Source organism: Mus pahari, chromosome 2 (genome assembly GCF_900095145.1).
Source record: "Mus pahari chromosome 2, PAHARI_EIJ_v1.1, whole genome shotgun sequence".
In the NCBI taxonomy this organism is placed as follows: domain Eukaryota; kingdom Metazoa; phylum Chordata; class Mammalia; order Rodentia; family Muridae; genus Mus; species Mus pahari.
Genome location: NC_034591.1, coordinates 115093501 through 115110836, shown reverse-complemented (window position 1 = coordinate 115110836; position 17336 = coordinate 115093501). Strand labels below are relative to the sequence as shown.

General features: G+C 38.8%; 1 protein-coding gene across 1 annotated transcript in view; it reads left to right on the top strand.

Moving 5' to 3' along the window:
• The first annotated feature begins 6462 nt into the window (after positions 1 to 6462).
• Positions 6463 to 17336, top strand: part of Mdfic2 (MyoD family inhibitor domain containing 2) — a 107908-nt gene continuing 97034 nt past the window's right edge. Inside the window, exons 1-2 of the mRNA XM_021191377.2 lie at positions 6463 to 6637; positions 7211 to 7298. Of these exons, the coding sequence (XP_021047036.1) occupies positions 6467 to 6637; positions 7211 to 7298 (259 nt within the window). The 5' untranslated portion in view covers positions 6463 to 6466. The remainder of the gene's footprint in view (positions 6638 to 7210; positions 7299 to 17336) is intronic.

Sequence of the window (17336 nt, the reverse complement as noted above, 5' to 3'; positions counted from 1 at the left end):
CAAACATACACACACACACACACACACACACACACACACACACACACACACATACACAGAGAGACAGAGACCGACAGAGAGAGACAAATGGACAGAGAGATGGAGATAGAGAGCAGAAAGAAAGGATTGCTATATAACCTTTGAAATCCATTAAATCCCTTCTAGGAAATAGTGTAAAGATTATCTAGGGATCTTATTATCCTAATATTTCAGGATTAAGGATAAGATAATAACATACTAAGTCCCTTCTAAATGAGCATCTAATATTTAAACCATACTGACACATCTTCTTTGAATTTCATTCCTACTCTACTACTTCTTTCTCAGAATTTAATTTGGTTAGATGAGAAGCTTAAATGCTACATTTAAGCAAAAATTTATTCTTATTTAATGTATAATTTATGGCTAAATTGAAAACTCAACTCTTTGGTACATGGTTTAAGAAAAGCTCACTTTCCCTATGACTGATTATTTTATAAACTTAAGGTAGAGTTGGCATCCCAAAGTTGAGGCACCCCTGGCTCATTGTCTCATTTAATTACAAAAACATATCCTCCAATTGGTTATGCTAGAGTAAAAGGCATAGAGTAATAGACATTCTATGTCTCGTTACAGGATGACCCCAAACATACTAAGAAGCCATTTTTCTTGGGAAACACAAAATATGTTCTATAATTTGAATCTATTTTTATTAGATATATTCTTTATTTACATTTCAAATGTTTCCCCTCCAACCATCCCCATCCCATCCCCCTTCCTCCCTCTCACAAACCCATCCACTCCTGTTTCCTGGTCCTGGCATTTCCCGACATGGCAGCATCAAATCTTTCCAGGACCAAGGTCCTCTCTTCCCATTGATGACCGACTGAGTTATTTAGGCTGAGGAATAAAGAGAGGAAGTAAAACAATGGGGCCCATGTGAAAATATCAGGCAGTCTAACATGCAAAGAACTGTAATCCCAGAGGGTGATCAATTAAACAGTATTTGAAAAAATAATTAGGCAAATGCCCTGAATTTGTTGAAAAAGATTACTATTGTACACTAGAACCCAATATCTCAGCCAAGTGCAACACAATTTAAAAACATAATGAAAAATAAAAGATGCCCCTACACAGTGCATGGTAACGCTACTAAAAGCAACAATTAAAGAGTACACAGAAAACAAAGAAAAGAGGGGGCGGGGGAGAAAGAGCCAGGAGACTAGAGAAGGAAAAGCATGAGGGAGCAGGGAAGAGAATGAAGTAACAAAGACAGAAGAAAGACTGACACAGAAGAGGAAACCAGAAAAATAAAAATGCCTGACAACCCACAATTAAGAATGTAAACCAGGCCTGGGGCCAAGGGCCTGTAACCTGCTACCCGAGAGCCTCAGGCAGGACCAGGCATTCTAAGAGAGCCTGGTGCAGGCCAGCCTGGGAAATTTAGTGAGACTCTGTCTGAAAACTGACAAAAAACAAACAAACAAACAAAAACCTAAGATAGCACTCAGCAGCCAAGTGCTTGCCTAGTGCTCCTAGGGCCCTAAATTCACTTCACAGGACTACAAAAAAGACAGAAAAAAAATCAATATTGAAAATAAATATTCATCATGAAGAGAGAGCAAACTAAAGACATCTTTGGGCAAATAAAACCTAAGGAAATTTATCTTGGACCTCAAGGAATTTGGATGAAAAGTCTTTGGGATAAAGAAAAATGGCTTCAGATGAGAATTCCCATCTAGAAGGAAGAGAACCAGAGATCATGACAATGCAAACATTTTCTTTTACCTTTCTATGAGAAAATCAGCTGTATATACACATCCTGTATGTGGTTATGACATTTACAAGCATGAAACATACCAGAATCATATTTATACAACAGGTAAAATCTGAAGGAAGAAGGCAGGTAAGGATTGGCTACATGTGCCCTGCACATGACTGGAAGTCCAGGAGCACTTCCCCTAAGGGACCACAGTAAGTCAGGAATGCAGCTATAAGCCCTAGGGAAACCATGTGCCTTCATAGTAAACCTTCAGGCAAGTGTCACTTTCAGTTATTTTTTATATCATTGCTTATCAGCAACAATGGTGTAAGTGAAGGAAAATAACTATAGTGTGTAAAAGTAATTTGGTCAAGGTAAGCATCTTTCTTTAGTGGTCTAACATGGAGAAAAGATAAAACATGGCATTTTTATATCCTTAAACCCTTGCTCTGCTTTGCTTTGTAATTAACCCGCTTTTTCTCTTAAATGTCTGTGAAGTAAACAGGGAATTTTATTCATCCATGTGCCATTATTTTTTCTCTTTGACACTTTGGAGGACTGTTTAATGACTTCATGTAAATTCTCCTACCAAGGACACAAAAGACCAAAGAGAATTGTTAAATATTCATTGCTTGGTGGGATGTATTAGACATCTGAGTGGCTACTGGACATTTAAAAATTATTCTAAATACTAGCAATTATAATCTGTAGTAGAAAATATATTCTTAAAGAAGTATACCTTTCTATAGCATCTTGTTTGAGTTTGAACCCAACCTACACATCCCGCAAAGGGCTCTGACTAATCCAGAAGCTTTAGAGAAACAGAACGGACAGAAAGGCCATATAGTCTAATATAAATATAAATATAAATGCACATGTATATGTAATTTATATTCATATGACTTACTAGAGTGGCTTACAGGCTGTAGTCTGGAAAGTCCAACAATGGCTGTCTCCCAATGAAAACAGAAAAAAAAAAATTGTGGTAAATGTTTCACCCACGAGACTGGAAGTCACCGCCCATATTTAGACTATGCTGGAATGTTGAGGTAACCCATACTAATTCCAGTGAGTGAATGTCTCAGTATTAAGGTTGATGAACTTGTTAGTGATAGTGGATGCAAATAGTCACATAGCAAAGACCTTCTTCCTTGTCCTTTTACGTGGATGGCCACCAGAAAGTTTGGCACAGATTTAGGATGGGTCTTCCAACCACCAACAATTTGGATTTCAAATGGATCTTCCCATCGGAAATGGTCCAAAGAAGAAAACCCTTCGCAGGCAAGCCCAGATGCTTGACTTTTAGTTGATTTTAGATGTAGTCAAGTTGAAAACCTGGTTAGCCATCCCAGGCTCTAGTCTACAGATTAGAGTCCTCAAATTGAATCATTGGAAGTTGTTGACATGGGTACACACTGACTTGTGTTACATATATGATTTTGTTGCTTTACTAGCAATACTAAAATGTGGTGTACTCTTAAACAGTGAAAAATAGTCACAGGTTATTTTGTTGTTGTTGTTGGTGGTGGTGGTGATGGTAGGTTTGCTTGTTAAAAATGGCATTTTGTGCATGCATTCAATTCTATTTTAACCAGAGCTGGAACTTGAAATGCTTCGTTCTTGGCAAAACCTGCCTTCTGATGGACAGCTTGTCCTCAAAGATTCTGTTTACGGATCAGATTTTGATCAGAGAGTAATGCTGCGGAGGCTTGGGTCCAAACAAAAGGAACTATTACAGGAGAATGTTCATGCTGTCGCCATCTGAAAAGGTAAAGAAAAATGTGATTTCGGAAGGAAAGGAAGCCTTGGGACCAAATCCTTCAGTGTAATCCAATTTAACTCATGATTCAAAACGGACACAATAACCATCATTTGAACAGAGGACTCTTTAAAATGTGCTCAGGCTCTGGATGTGGTGTGGTTGGTACAGTGCTTGGGCAATATTCATGAGGTCCTTAGTTTGACTCCCAGCACAGCATAAAGCAGTGGCAGTGGCAGTGGCAGTGGCAGTGGCAGTGGTAGTGCAGACCTCTAATCCTAGCACCAAACAGGAAAATACAGAAATTCAATTCAGCTTCAGTAACATAGCAACTTGGAGGCCAGACTGGGCCACAGAAGACATTGCCAAAAGATAGATGGATAGATAGATAGATAGATAGATAGATAGATAGATAGATAGATAGATAGACAGACAGATAGATAGATGGATAAATAGGTATTTACTTGTCCTGGATTTTGATCAGTTCTCAGGCTCCAGTGACATCTGAGGCTGGCCTTTCACACTTAGGTTTCAGATTGGATTACTGGTTTTCAATCTATCCTGACTACTTCAAAAACATTTTGTTTTATTCTCAGGCATGGATCTGTCGAGCTCAATTTATTTATTCTAAGGTCAAGTCCAGCTCAAGAGACTAAAATCCCAAGTCCAAATCAGGTTCTATTACCCAGGCAGAGAATTCTGTGGTTTGTGCGTGGTATCTTTGTAAGTCAGAATTTACTAAGGGACAGAACTGACAAGACTATTTATCTATCTATCTATCTATCTATCTATCTATCTATCTATCTATCTATCTATCCATCTAGCATATATATATATATATATATATATATATATATATATATATATATCTCACATATATGTGGGTACATATATACATACATATACAGTATATAATACACACACACACACACACACACACACACACACACACATACATATACACATCCCAATGGTAATAGTTCAGCCTATGAGACTGGATATGTCAGTAGTCCCGGTATGGTGTTGAGCCCTAGGGAATTTCCAGAAAGATACTGGTCTTCAGTCTAGGTTAGAATCCCAAAGAAATAAGTCCTAATATGAGCAAAAGGATGCCTAAGCAATAGGATAGATCAAATTGCCAGTGAGAATGAGGTCAGACAAAAGCAACAAATAAAAGTTTTATTCTTCCATGTTCTCTTATGTGGGTTGCCACCAGAAGAAGTTGACAGACTTAGGTTGGCTCTTCCCACCTTAAATGATCTAATCAAGGAAATATCCCTTAGCTGCTTTGGTTTTAGTTGATTCCAGAAGTACTCAAGTTGACAACCAGGGATTCATCACCACAGTGCTTACATGGTTTCCCATGATTCTCTGCTTTCCAGAGGATGCACAACTTACTATAGACCCAAATACAACCTATTGGAGACCCAAATCCTCTTGGACAAATTAAATAAATATCTTTTAAATTGAAGAATAGAACTACTAATATGGTCTGATATTAAAACAGAACTGAAACTTATCTAGAAAGAACTCTATGCACAGTTATTCCACAGCCCATTGCTCCCATCATAGACCTCCATTGCCTCTATGTGTATTCCTTCACTCACTATACTATTTTTGCTTACTACTTTAAAATTTCTGATTATTATTTACAAAAGGTCTTTCTGGTCCCAATCACTGACAAATGGACAGTTTGATTTTCTTAGGGACAATGGTTTAAACTATTAGAAAATTAATTAATTTAGACAAAATAATATCACATATTCTATAACTTTGGGATAAAGAAAAAATACTATCATCAGTTTTTGTTCTGATATTTTTATTCATCTAACAATCATTAATTTGTGGTTGATCTGGTCAACTATAAGCAAGAGCTAGAAAATACTGACAAAGAAGTTGATCCTATGGGAGCTCCTAACACTGTTGGGAACGCAGGACAGGGGTCTTAGAAAGATTAAAATGGAGATCAATCACATCAAGAATTCTAAGTATAATCAGACAAAGGAATGGTCACTTCCAGATGTAAAGATCTCTTCAAGGAAGAAGAGAGAGAAGCTTGTGAAGAAATATTTTTTTATGAGTGTTCATGACAAAACAGTCACCACAAATTTAGATGAAGTAATTGTTTGGCCTTTCTAATGAGTTGGAACCTTGGGTAGAGAAATCTGACCCTTCAAGGTCTTCTTGGGCTGTCTAAGCAATCTGAACTTTATCAAAGGTGGCATTTGTGTGGCAATTGCCCGATTGAGGTTGTTTTAAAGATAGGAAGCCTGAGAGCAGAGTAGAAGAAGAAATTAAGTTTGGAAGACAAAGAAATGACTGCTGCTGCATAATCAGACAACGTCTGTGTCAGGGAAACACACCAAAAGAAGCCAGCCTCCTCGAGATACAAACCAAATACTGCCACAGAGAAAAAAGTGTCATCTTTTTGGAAGGATGAATTATTTATCATGTCTACTCAAGGGCTTCATGCTTAGGATTTTATCTTTCATTAAAAACAGTGTTGTACTTACCTAAGAATATAATGGCTAATGCTCTTTGGAATGTCATTCCGAACTCTTTTTTAGAATATCGGCAAATGATAAATTTAAAAATTCAATGTTTTCTTATTTCTTATACAACATTAGAAAAGAAAAAAAATGTTTTTCAAAACGGCAGCCAGAGAATGAACATCTAGGGGACTCAGCTTCTGGGGTCTCCCTTTTAATCCAAATAGTTTGTGTCTAATCACCATGTTCTTTTGGCACCTTTTAATATTAATACTAAGTCACGAATGGTGGGTGGGAAAGGATGGGGACGGGAGTCACTCTGTCCAGTTGAAAAGAATTCATTGTTCTAAGCCTGTTTGCTAGAGTGTCATTTTAAATAAGTGTTAGCTTGGAGGAGGTTTTATTGTTTTAAACCACAGGCTTTATATTACCTTTAAAAAAAAAAAAAAAACCCAACAATTCCCAGCCGCAAGTTGGATGCTTCTCTGGCAGCCACACAAATCTAGCACCACCCAGGGAGGGAGCTTGTTTGCCTCTCTGCTCACTTCTGCCAGAGTGGAGGAATGCTGGACACCCAGAGACAAGGGAGGCTGCCGCATGCCACAGCCCAGGCCCACACCTCCGGCTTCCTCCTTTAGAGACACACAGGTAAGAACTCTGTAGTGCCTAATGGACGAGAACTGCAGAGCAGGAAAGCACTAAAAGCCAAGCGTTCTGCTCTAAAGGTGCATGAAAGGCCTCTTGGACAGCGTCAGGGGGCTCACATTAGCTTGCTTAGATAATAAGGTTCTTATGCCAGACAATAAAATTCCTGAAAAGGTTCTATTATGTTTGATTGCTCTCTATGTCTTTGTTTTTTATTTTTTATCTATATGGCATGAAAAGAAACTAAACACTAACTAAATGTTTATTTATTTGTGACAAATCCAAGTCTAGTTAGAAATCTGTTATTCACTTATGTCCAAAGCTCTAAGATCTTACAGCAGGCTTTGTTGCCAAGCAATGAAGTATTGTTCCATGCAAAGTTCAGTTGTGGGTGTTGGCATTTTAAGAAGACACAAGTGGAATAGGTAAGGCTACAGTAGACAGAGCTCCCAACACCACAGAGAGGAAAAATTTCCATAATATTGTGAGAGTCTCCAAACATAAAACTTTTATCACAATTCGTGGTCTCTGTGCATTTTTTTTTTTTTATATCTCTAATTCTGCTTCCCCCCTCAGATGTCAGAAATTGAGTTGGAAAAGATAAAAGTAAGAACAACCGAGCAATTTGAAAATGGCAAAAATAACATTCCTTGGTTAAAAGAAGGTAAGTCATCTTCTTCTCAACTTTGCTTCTACTGCAGTGAAAATGGCTCTTTTGCTTACAGTCAGAAGATAGCTCGGGGGATGGGCGGTGGGGGGGGGGGAGCATGCCCCTGGAGTTCAAATGAGTCCAGCATTCCAACTTTCAGTTTTTATCCACATGTGATGCAAGCTGGAGTGTAAGGATCTCTAGTGTTGAAATTCTTCTGTCGTCTTTGGGTTGCAGCAAACAGATGCCATGATTTTTGAAAGACTTAACATGATAGATAGTCATGAAAGCAGTGGTTCTCAACTTGTGGGTTGCGACCCCATGGGGGGGGTCACATATCAGATATGATTCACGACAGTAGCAAAATCACAGTAATGAAGTAGCAACAGGAACAATCATTTGGTTGGGGATCACAACACGAGGAGCTTTATTAAAAGCTTGCAGTATTAGGAAGGTTTGCGATCTCTGCTAGGTAGGGGCTGGAGGGGCTGGAAAAGTATTTTTCTTAGCTCCAAGAAGACAATGTAATTTGAGGATTCAATAATCATCGCAGAAAGGAGGGGGTGTGCTGTCTGCAAGAATGCCTACAAATAGAATCACCATTCAGTGCAGTTAAAGAAGCTACCTTCCCCAGGGGAGGATGCTGTGACCACAGGCCCAGCATGCGTAAGGGCACTGCTTGAAATACACAAATCAATATGTTCTCCTTTGATGAGCACAAATTAGTGTTACTTCTGAAAATATGCCTAAGCTCATGATTATTTACTAGAAGTCTTGTTTTTATAGCTTTTTATTTTTATGGACATCATTATGTCTCTTAAAAGAAGCCAATTTGATATTTTATCGAAATAGGCATGTGTGTCTTTTTCATGATGCCATTAAGCTGTTCTGTTGTGAAGGAACAGTTTTTGTATTATAAGGTCAAGGGAGAGTCTAAGGAATATCTTGAGAAGGTGATACAAACTCCAGATAATACTAGTGGCATTAAGCACACTGACGTGTTTATTGGCATTTATTGGTGTTTATGCTGAATCATCCTGACTAACCAATGAAGCAGTTATTATCAATAATTCACCAATGAGAAAACTGAGCCTTAAAGAGACCGAGGAACTTGCCTAAACTTGCAAGATCAGGAGGTGTGCAAGCTGGGACTGGATCCAAGATTATGGAACTTGACAGTACATGGGCTTAACCATCACCTGGCCAGGCTAAAGGGAAAAGATGTTTCATTCCCCTGTCAGCACAAAATCTATGCTCAAAAGAACGCTTTCCCACTGTGTTTAAATCAGTGGCAGCAAGCAACTTGAATCCTTAATCCCATACTACCTCCATCCTCATTTTGAAAGTGTTCGTTTAAAAAATAGTAATTTCTTTTGTCCAATGGGGCAATAATCAATGAATAATTATGGCTCCTCTCCATAAGAGCCTTTATTTCAGGGGTTAGGAAGAAGTGCTTGCCATGTAAGCGTGAGAGTCTGGAGTTTGGGTCTCTGATACCTATATAACGAGTCAGACATGGCAGCAATGGTCTACAATCCCAGAACTCAGGAAGCAGAAAGAGGAGGATCCCTGAGGACTGTTTGACACAGGTGAGCTGAACCAGGGAGCCAGCTCCAGGTTCTATGAGAGACCCTGTCTCAACAATTAAGGTACAGTACAATTTAAAAAGACACCCAGCATTAACTTTTGGCTGTTCCCCTTTCTCTATTTCTCTTTCTCCTTCTCTCTCCATCTCCCTTCTCTCTCTCTCCCCTCTTCTTCCTATCTGTCTCCTCACTCCCTCTCCCTTTTCTCTGTTTCTTGCTCTCTCCCTCTCCTCTCTCTTCTCTCCCTACTCTTCAACTTCTCCTTCTCTATTTGATACCTCTCTCCTAACACCTTGTTCATCTTTCTCTCTCTCTCTCCCCATCTCTGTCACATACACATTTACTGCATCTCTCTCTGAAACACACACACACACACACACACACACACACACACACACACACACACACACACACACGTATCTCTGGAATACCATATAAAATATATTTGAAATCATTTCCCCAAAGAGTTTTAGAACTAAAAATTTATCTGATTTATTTTCACCCACAAATCTTTTATATGGAAATTTTAAAAAGTAAAGGGGAAAATATGAACTTGGGTCAAAGACTCCAGGTTTTTCTTGTGAATCTCAAGTTTATTAACAGAATCTTTGCTACTGCATACCATAAAGTTCATATTATTTATTTAGAATTTAATTGCACCACGCTGTAGACTTATATAGAAAAACGATGAAACTGATAGACCAATCGTTTCCAAAGAATTTTCTTTTAAAAAAATTATGCCCATTAAGTAGAACTTAGGCATTCAATTCTTGTAATCTATAAAATCTAATTTCCCAGGTGACCTGTTTTTATCCCATTTGGACACTTCATTTAAGCTATACTCAAATTATGTTTACAATATTTCATAAAAGGAAATGGAGCCAGATGCCAGATGACAACATCTTAATTGGGAATTATCAGGATGAGTTAGTTTCAAACATAAATGTCTTTCATATTTTGCTGCTAAAAAAAAAGTGTATGGGTTGGGGGGAAAGGCAAGGAGAGTAATAGGACCCACAGAGAGAAGACACGCCTCCTGGGTTTTAAATCTCAGTCTGGCTGCTTCCCAGCTGTGGCCATATCTTGCTGATTTACCATCACTGGCCTTAGTTTCCTTCTTGGGGTTAGACTGTGTGCATTGCATGAAGAATGAGGGTCTGTGATTTGTGTATTGCTTGTCCTCTTGAACACACGACTGAAAAATAGTATTTTTTGAGAGCTTAGTTTACTCTTGGAAATGTCTGTATTTGTAAGTACTAACACATCTTTTATCAGATTGTGATATTCTATTTGTTCCCTGACACAACCTACCGTGCAATAGAGTTACAGAGTGGTCCCCATTTTACAGCCCGAGGGACGGAGTTTGAGAGAGATCTGTGTCATGCTCAAACTAGCAGGACTGATGAATTACAATCAATCTCAGATGCTTGTCTCCCACTTCTAAATTCTATTGTTACTACTACTGTTATTGTTGTTGTTGTTATTGTTATTACTATTAAGGTACTCTTTTCATAATAACTCCCCCAACTCTTTTCAATCAAAATGTACTTCTCTAGCACTCTACTTTTAGAAAAATGAAAACCATACTTCAAGTTGTTCAGTAAATATTTTTTTCTTGGAATGAACAACATAAAAACTTCCTGAGAAGTACTTCTCTGGTTCCCAACTCAGGACCCCTAGGTAAAAACCCCCCATTATGTGAGCAAGGCTGAAACAAGTGATCACTGGGGTAGTCAACACAGGATACCCAGAGAGAGCTTAACTGCAGTGAGCATGCATGTACCCAGGCTTAGAAATCATCACCACCCTGCTTCAGACTGGCACTGTTCTACATTTTCATTCTCAGACCTGTCTGCATTTGGTGCAGTGTAAGGCAGCATCTACTTACTGCACTATCATGGGAGAGAAGGTATGAGGATGGTAAAGGCCAGTAAAGGAAACACCCTGCTTCCAAGGAGCTGATGGCTTGATCATATTGACTTTGATGAAAATCTCCAGCTTGACCCTCTCCTATGTGGGTCATGGGCTTGACAGCTCTCATGGTGATCTGAAAGAGCAGAGAAAAGCCACACTCAGGGCTATCATCAATAAACAGTGTTTGAGCGACACTGCTAGAAATACACTAATTTTAACATGAACTGAATTTTATTTCCTCCTCTTTCAAACCATTTAGAAATCTAACAGTGTCAGAGCCACTTACAAATGCTAGACGTCACAATGTTCAGACTAAGATGGCTGTGCATCTATGAATAAATATCTATGAATTTATCATCTATCTGTCCGTCTGTCTATCTGTCTGTCCGTCCGTCTGTCTGTCCGTCCGTCCGTCTATCTATCCATCCATCCATCCATCTATCTATCTATCTATCCATCTATCTATCTGTCTGTCTGTCTGTCTTTTAGTCAACTATCTATGTATTCACCTTCTATTATTTATCTATATCTGTCTATGTACTTGAGCTAACTATATATCCATCAACTCACATACATATCTATCTAGCATCTATCTATTTATCTATCTATCTACTTATCTATTAATCATCTATATATATATCCACCTTTTATTATTTATCTATATCTGTCTATGTACCTGTTGAGCTAACATACATCCATCAACTCACACACATACTTATCTATCTATCTATCTATCTATCTATCTATCTATCTTTTACCATTTATACTTTCTATATTTATAGCTGTCTATACACCTATATACCTATGCATATGCTATTTTTTTACATCAGCATACTGTCTGTCTGTCTATCTGTTTATCAGTCCATCTCTCTATCTGCCCATATACCTATGTATCATCATCTCTCATCTCTCTGATCTCTGGATCCTAAAAGTAATTAAGGGAACAGGTAGATACATAGAAATCATCCCAAAGAATAGGATCACTTACTTTGAAATAAGACTTCTAGGTACCACCCTTTGGGAGTCCTTGTTCTCAGATAATGAGAGAACAATGTTGTGAAATAAGCAGCAGAAAAGATCAGATGCTTCCTGAAAGAGTGGACTCAGGGAGGCTGGTGGGACTAGTCACCATGGGAGAAAAACGAAGTCCTGCTGGAAGCCACACTACCAGGGAGGACAGAGGGAATACTTTGGTGAACAGTAGCTTGTTATTCATTTGTGCATTAACCAAAATGAAGAGGGAAATTATTTGAGTTCCAACTTGATTTCATATAGATAGGCACTGATGCTATATTGCCCTACACATCTGAGAATAAGAACCAGTATATTGAAGCATGGGTCTCAAAATGGGGTAGGAGAAGGGGAAAGGGTGAAGGATGAATCCTTTCAGCAGCCTAAAGTAAGGAAAGCAAGATCTGGATAAAACTTGTAACAAGGGCAGGGAGAAAATAGGCCCCAATGTGAGAAACTATATGGAGTAGAAATTGATATAACATAGAAATTGGGGTGGAAATTACAGGTGGAATAGGATGGTGTGCAATACCCCATTAAGTCAGGGAGCATTCTGGGTAAGCATTTCAGTGCTTCTCCCTTACACCATTTGATACAGATGACAAACATCCAGCTAAAGGGATGGGAGCCTGAAATTGTGGCCATTTACAGTTTAAAATCACAGGACCACCAGTGTTTGAATTGCACGTAATTTCTTAGAGTGTCTCCTGATTCTTGGGAGACACTGGAAATCTGGATTTTGATGGGAAATCTCCTGATTGCTAAGGATTAAGTAATAATAGCCACAGCAACAATAATAATAACAACAGTCAAATGCCATGTAGGACAAATGAAACTAGGTTGTGTAGGTCTATTTCAATGGGCAGGCTGCCCAATTGTGAGTTCTGTTTTCAGAGTTTATATCTCTAAATACCTTCTAATATAATTTTGTAGTAACTGTTTTTCTTTTTTGTAAATATTGCTCCATTGGCAGAGGTATCCACTTACCTATCTATTTATCGTTATTCATAGAGGTGTGTGTATTAATTCATGAGTGAAGTGTTCAAAAAGTCAGAATGTGAAATGAAGAATACAGAAGAAATATACCATGGTTCTTAAAGAGAATAGTTACCAGAAATTGTGTTAGTGGAGCTGGCTTTTTCTGGTTGTCACAAGGAGAGGGAGGAAAACAACAATAAACAACAAACAACAACAACAGACAACACACAACCCTCTGCCCATTGTTCTCTCAGCACAGAATTAAAATGACTTGGACTTTTGAACACACATGTTATCATTCAGTCAAAACTAGAGGCTAATAATTTAAATACCCTGAGACAGCAGAGAGGCCAGCAAATCTACATTTCCCAAGTTCTGTTTAACTAACACCTCAACTCTGTTTAATTGCAATGACATTGGGAAAGTAACAGACTGATGGCTTATCAGCATTCATTATGAAAGCATCACTTTCATTGAAAGCAAGTTGTTCATTTTAGGTCATAAATATTAGAATGGTTCCCAAATACTAATTGTATTCAATTTAGTAACCATTTGGTGGGTCTCCTCCTGAGTGTATACACAACATAGAAGGTGCAGGAACACTGCAAAAAAATGAAGTTTTAAAAAAATTTTTTCCTCCATTATTTATTAGATATTTTCTTCATTTACATTTCAAATGCTATCTTGAAAGTCCCCTATACCCTCCCCTTGCCCTGTTCCCCTACCAACCCACTCCAACTTCTTGGCCCTGGCATTCCCCTGTACTGGGGATATAAAGTTTGCAAGACTAAGGAACCTCTCTTCCCAATGATGCATATGTGCCATCTTCTGCTACATATGCAGCTAGAGACACAAGTTCTGGGGGATACTGGTTAGTTCACATTGTTGTTCCACCTATTGGGTTGCAGACCCCTTCAGTTCCTTGGGTACTTTCTCTAGCTCCTCCATTGAGGACCCTGTGTTCCATCCAATAGATGACTATGAGCATCCACTTCTGCATTTGTCAGGTACTGGCCTAGCCTCACAAGAGACAGCTATATCAGGGTCCTTTCAGCAAAATCTTGCTGGCATATGCAATAGCGTCTGCATTTGGTGGCTGATTATGGGATGAATCCCCAGACAGGGCAGTCTCTGGATGGTCCATCCTTTCATCTCAGCTCCAAAAACCCAGATGTCCCTCAACAGAGGAATGGATACAGAAAGTATGGTACATTTACACAATGGAGTACTACTCAGTTATTAAAAACAATGAATTCATGAAATTCTTAGACAAATGGATGTATCTGGAGGATATCATCCTGAGTGAGGTAACACAATCACAAAAGAACACACATGATATGCACTCTCTGATACGTGGATATTAGCCCAGAAACTTAGAATACCCAAGATACAATTTGCAAAACACAAGAAAATCAAGAAGGAAGACCAAGGGGTGGATACTTCATTCCTTATTAGAATAGGGAACAAAATAACCATGGAAGGAGTTACAGAGAAAAATGAAGTTTTTGATTCTGAAGAACCTCCTATGTCTACCTGCTTTATTCAAGATCCCAAAAAGTAATCCAGGCAAATTCTGCCACTCAGATCATTCCCATATCACAAAGACTGATTTCTTTTTTAACATCTAGCTTAAAAATTAAGACGCAATATTGTGTGTTTTAAACTGTTGGTTCATTTGAATAGCCTACATAGAAATACATTTTCTTCTTTAAACACGAGATGGAATCATTAGCTATTATTTATTATGTAATAATCTAAATATGGCTAAAGAAAAGATAACGGCAATAATGTTTTGTTTTCAAGTGTAGCCAATAGGACAACTTACACATGAAAACATGTCCTGGGCAGTCACATAAATACATACAACAGGACTGTCTTAGTCTTCATCCATTTTATTTTAGGATGTCAGAATCCTGAAGAAATTTAGTTTCTGAGAATTCTGGATTCTGAAATTGAGAAGGCCATGGTTACAACTCCCCCCTCCCTACCTCCCAGTTACCCAGGACCTGCTTGCTATGTCTTTTCACCCCAACAAGGTTTTGGAGGTAATATATCCACAGCCTGGCAGATGGTATGAAGAAACTTTCACACAGGTAATTACTCAGATTCTCATCTAGCAAAAGATGGTAACAGGAAAAGAATATAACAGTGGAGGTGGGAAAGAAAGAAGGGGATGAAGGTGTGAAGAATCTGTTGTCTCTTCCTCTGTGCAAGGCAGAGTGCAATGCTGGCTCCTGGTGTGTAATGACATCACAGTAATGCTTAGAGAAAGAGAGAGAGAGAGAGAGAGAGAGAGAGAGAGAGAGAGAGAGAGAGAGAGAGAAAGTGAGAGGAAATTACTAGAGGAAGGAGAGTGGATGGTGTGGGTGGAGCAACTCAGGAGTAAACTGCCTCAGAACTATCCTGAGGGAACTATCTATGGGGCCTGAGGACTTAGGAGATGTTAAGTCACATAGATAAGGAAAAGCCACCCCTTCAGATTTCCCTCAGACATGAAAGACACGGAAGCCTGTTCTTATAGAAGCAATGGAAATGATTTAAAGCTTTTAGGAGAAAAAAATATTACAGGCTTGATGGTAGCAGAGCAGGATAAACATGTCAGAGGAAATGGATGATTAACACATCTGCAGACCAGAGGAAAGGTGCTCTGTGGATGTGGGTGTGGGTGTGGGTGTGGGTGTGGGTGTGGGTGGACCCTCTCCTCACAACATGGGTCCTCTCCTAGTCCTTGGATCGTGCTCACCTTGGGAATGCCTACTAATGATAGGATTCCTGGTACAATAGAATACATCCTTTTGTGTTTCATGTTTTTTCAAGAACATAAACAGCAACCAATGGTTAACAGGTTGCTTTTCAAGAACCAAGCAAATTTAAAAGAGAATCTCATCATTTATTGAGAGAAATACTAAAGATACAGATTGTAGTTATCTGAATGAGAATGGAATTGATGGAAGGCCCGAGAGTGGCTCACAGCCCAGAAGGAAAGCTGAGGTCCATAAACAACAAGAACTTATCAGACTCTGGTGAGCTTGAGAGTGAGACAATATAGCTAAGATACCACTTCTCGAATAAATGACCTCTCTATAGAGTTCTGTCTTTTCAGTTCCATCCTTTAGAAGGAAGATCAGCATCTTCAGCCAAGTTTCCCTTCTGGTTAGTAAAGATTTAACAGACAGGATCTGGTAGATGCCCTTCCAGAGAGAAATGGGTTGTAGCCTCCAAAAAGAGGATAAGAGAATCTGTGCTGCCTCCAATCATAACTACCCTAAGAGCCTCCCCTGTGGTATGTGGATTCCCAACATCTCTCTCCTTGAGGAGGAAGATTTTCTTAAGAACCTGATATGGTGGCAATAAAACTCTAAACATTTCAGAAAAGACGACCTGCTTTAAATGACTTGCTTGGCTCTTCTACTACAGTTCAAATATCAGATTATTTTATGTTTAAAAAGTTCAGGAAAAGATGAGGTCTTCTCTATTCTCAGAGATCAACAAATTAAATGCCAGAGGCACATCTACAGCTGGCCATTGAAATTCTGTTCTCATTAAGCCTATAAAGGAGTAAGTTCATTTCATGGAAAATGATGACATTGATCCCAACGGATGGCTGAGAAGATGCCATGTCAGCCTCAAGTCTCTGAGCAGATGAATTAATCAGTGTGAAGACCCATAAGTTGTTCAGCTGCAGATTTAAAGACTCTCTTTCAATGAGGACGGGACAGTACATCAAATCCAGAATGATCTTAGTTCATCGTTATTAATTGCAGTTTTATGAACTAAGAGTGAAACAATCCATACAGACCGGGAGCCAGTCCATTTTATCTTAACAGGAAGGAGAAAAATGATAGACAGGCAGAACCTGGGCTATTTCTACCTTCTAACAAAGACTACCCAAGCACCACTCATTTTTGAGTGTGACACAACAGTTGCTGGTGGGATATACCTAATCAGCATTGATAGAAAGAGCCATCTTACTGTCAGAAGGGAAAATAGTCTCTTACATTCGATGCCTCAGGGATAAGGACATTCCATTTCTGAGAAATTCTACAAAGATACTTTACATTTATATGATTATGGCCCATTTCTTTCAGCTTCTGAGCCACATTTAGAGGGAATAGTTGCTAATAAAATGCACCTACATGAGGTGATCACTAGACCATTAGTTTATAAAGAAAAGAGGGAGGAGGAATATGAATAGAGATAACGAAGATATCATTCTGCAGGTGGTGTTGATGATTTCAGACATTATTTAAGTCTGTCAGGAAGTAAATGTACAGCAGAAACAAAAAGCAAGGACAATGACAATTTTGCCAGTGTGTAACCTCTAGAAAGCAGAAGTGACAGCTTATAGAAGCACATCAGACAGCAAGCAGACTTCCTCCTCCACCACCTCCCCATATCAGCATGGCTTTAAAAGGAGAAGCAGCATTGTAGAAGTGAGAGTGATATTTCATAAATTCTAGACTCTAATTATAGGCAATAAGGCCTGCACTCTAGAACTGTATGTCCTTGTTACTTAGCAATTATTTCTCCTCCTCCTCCTCCTCCTCCTCCTCCTCCTCCTCCT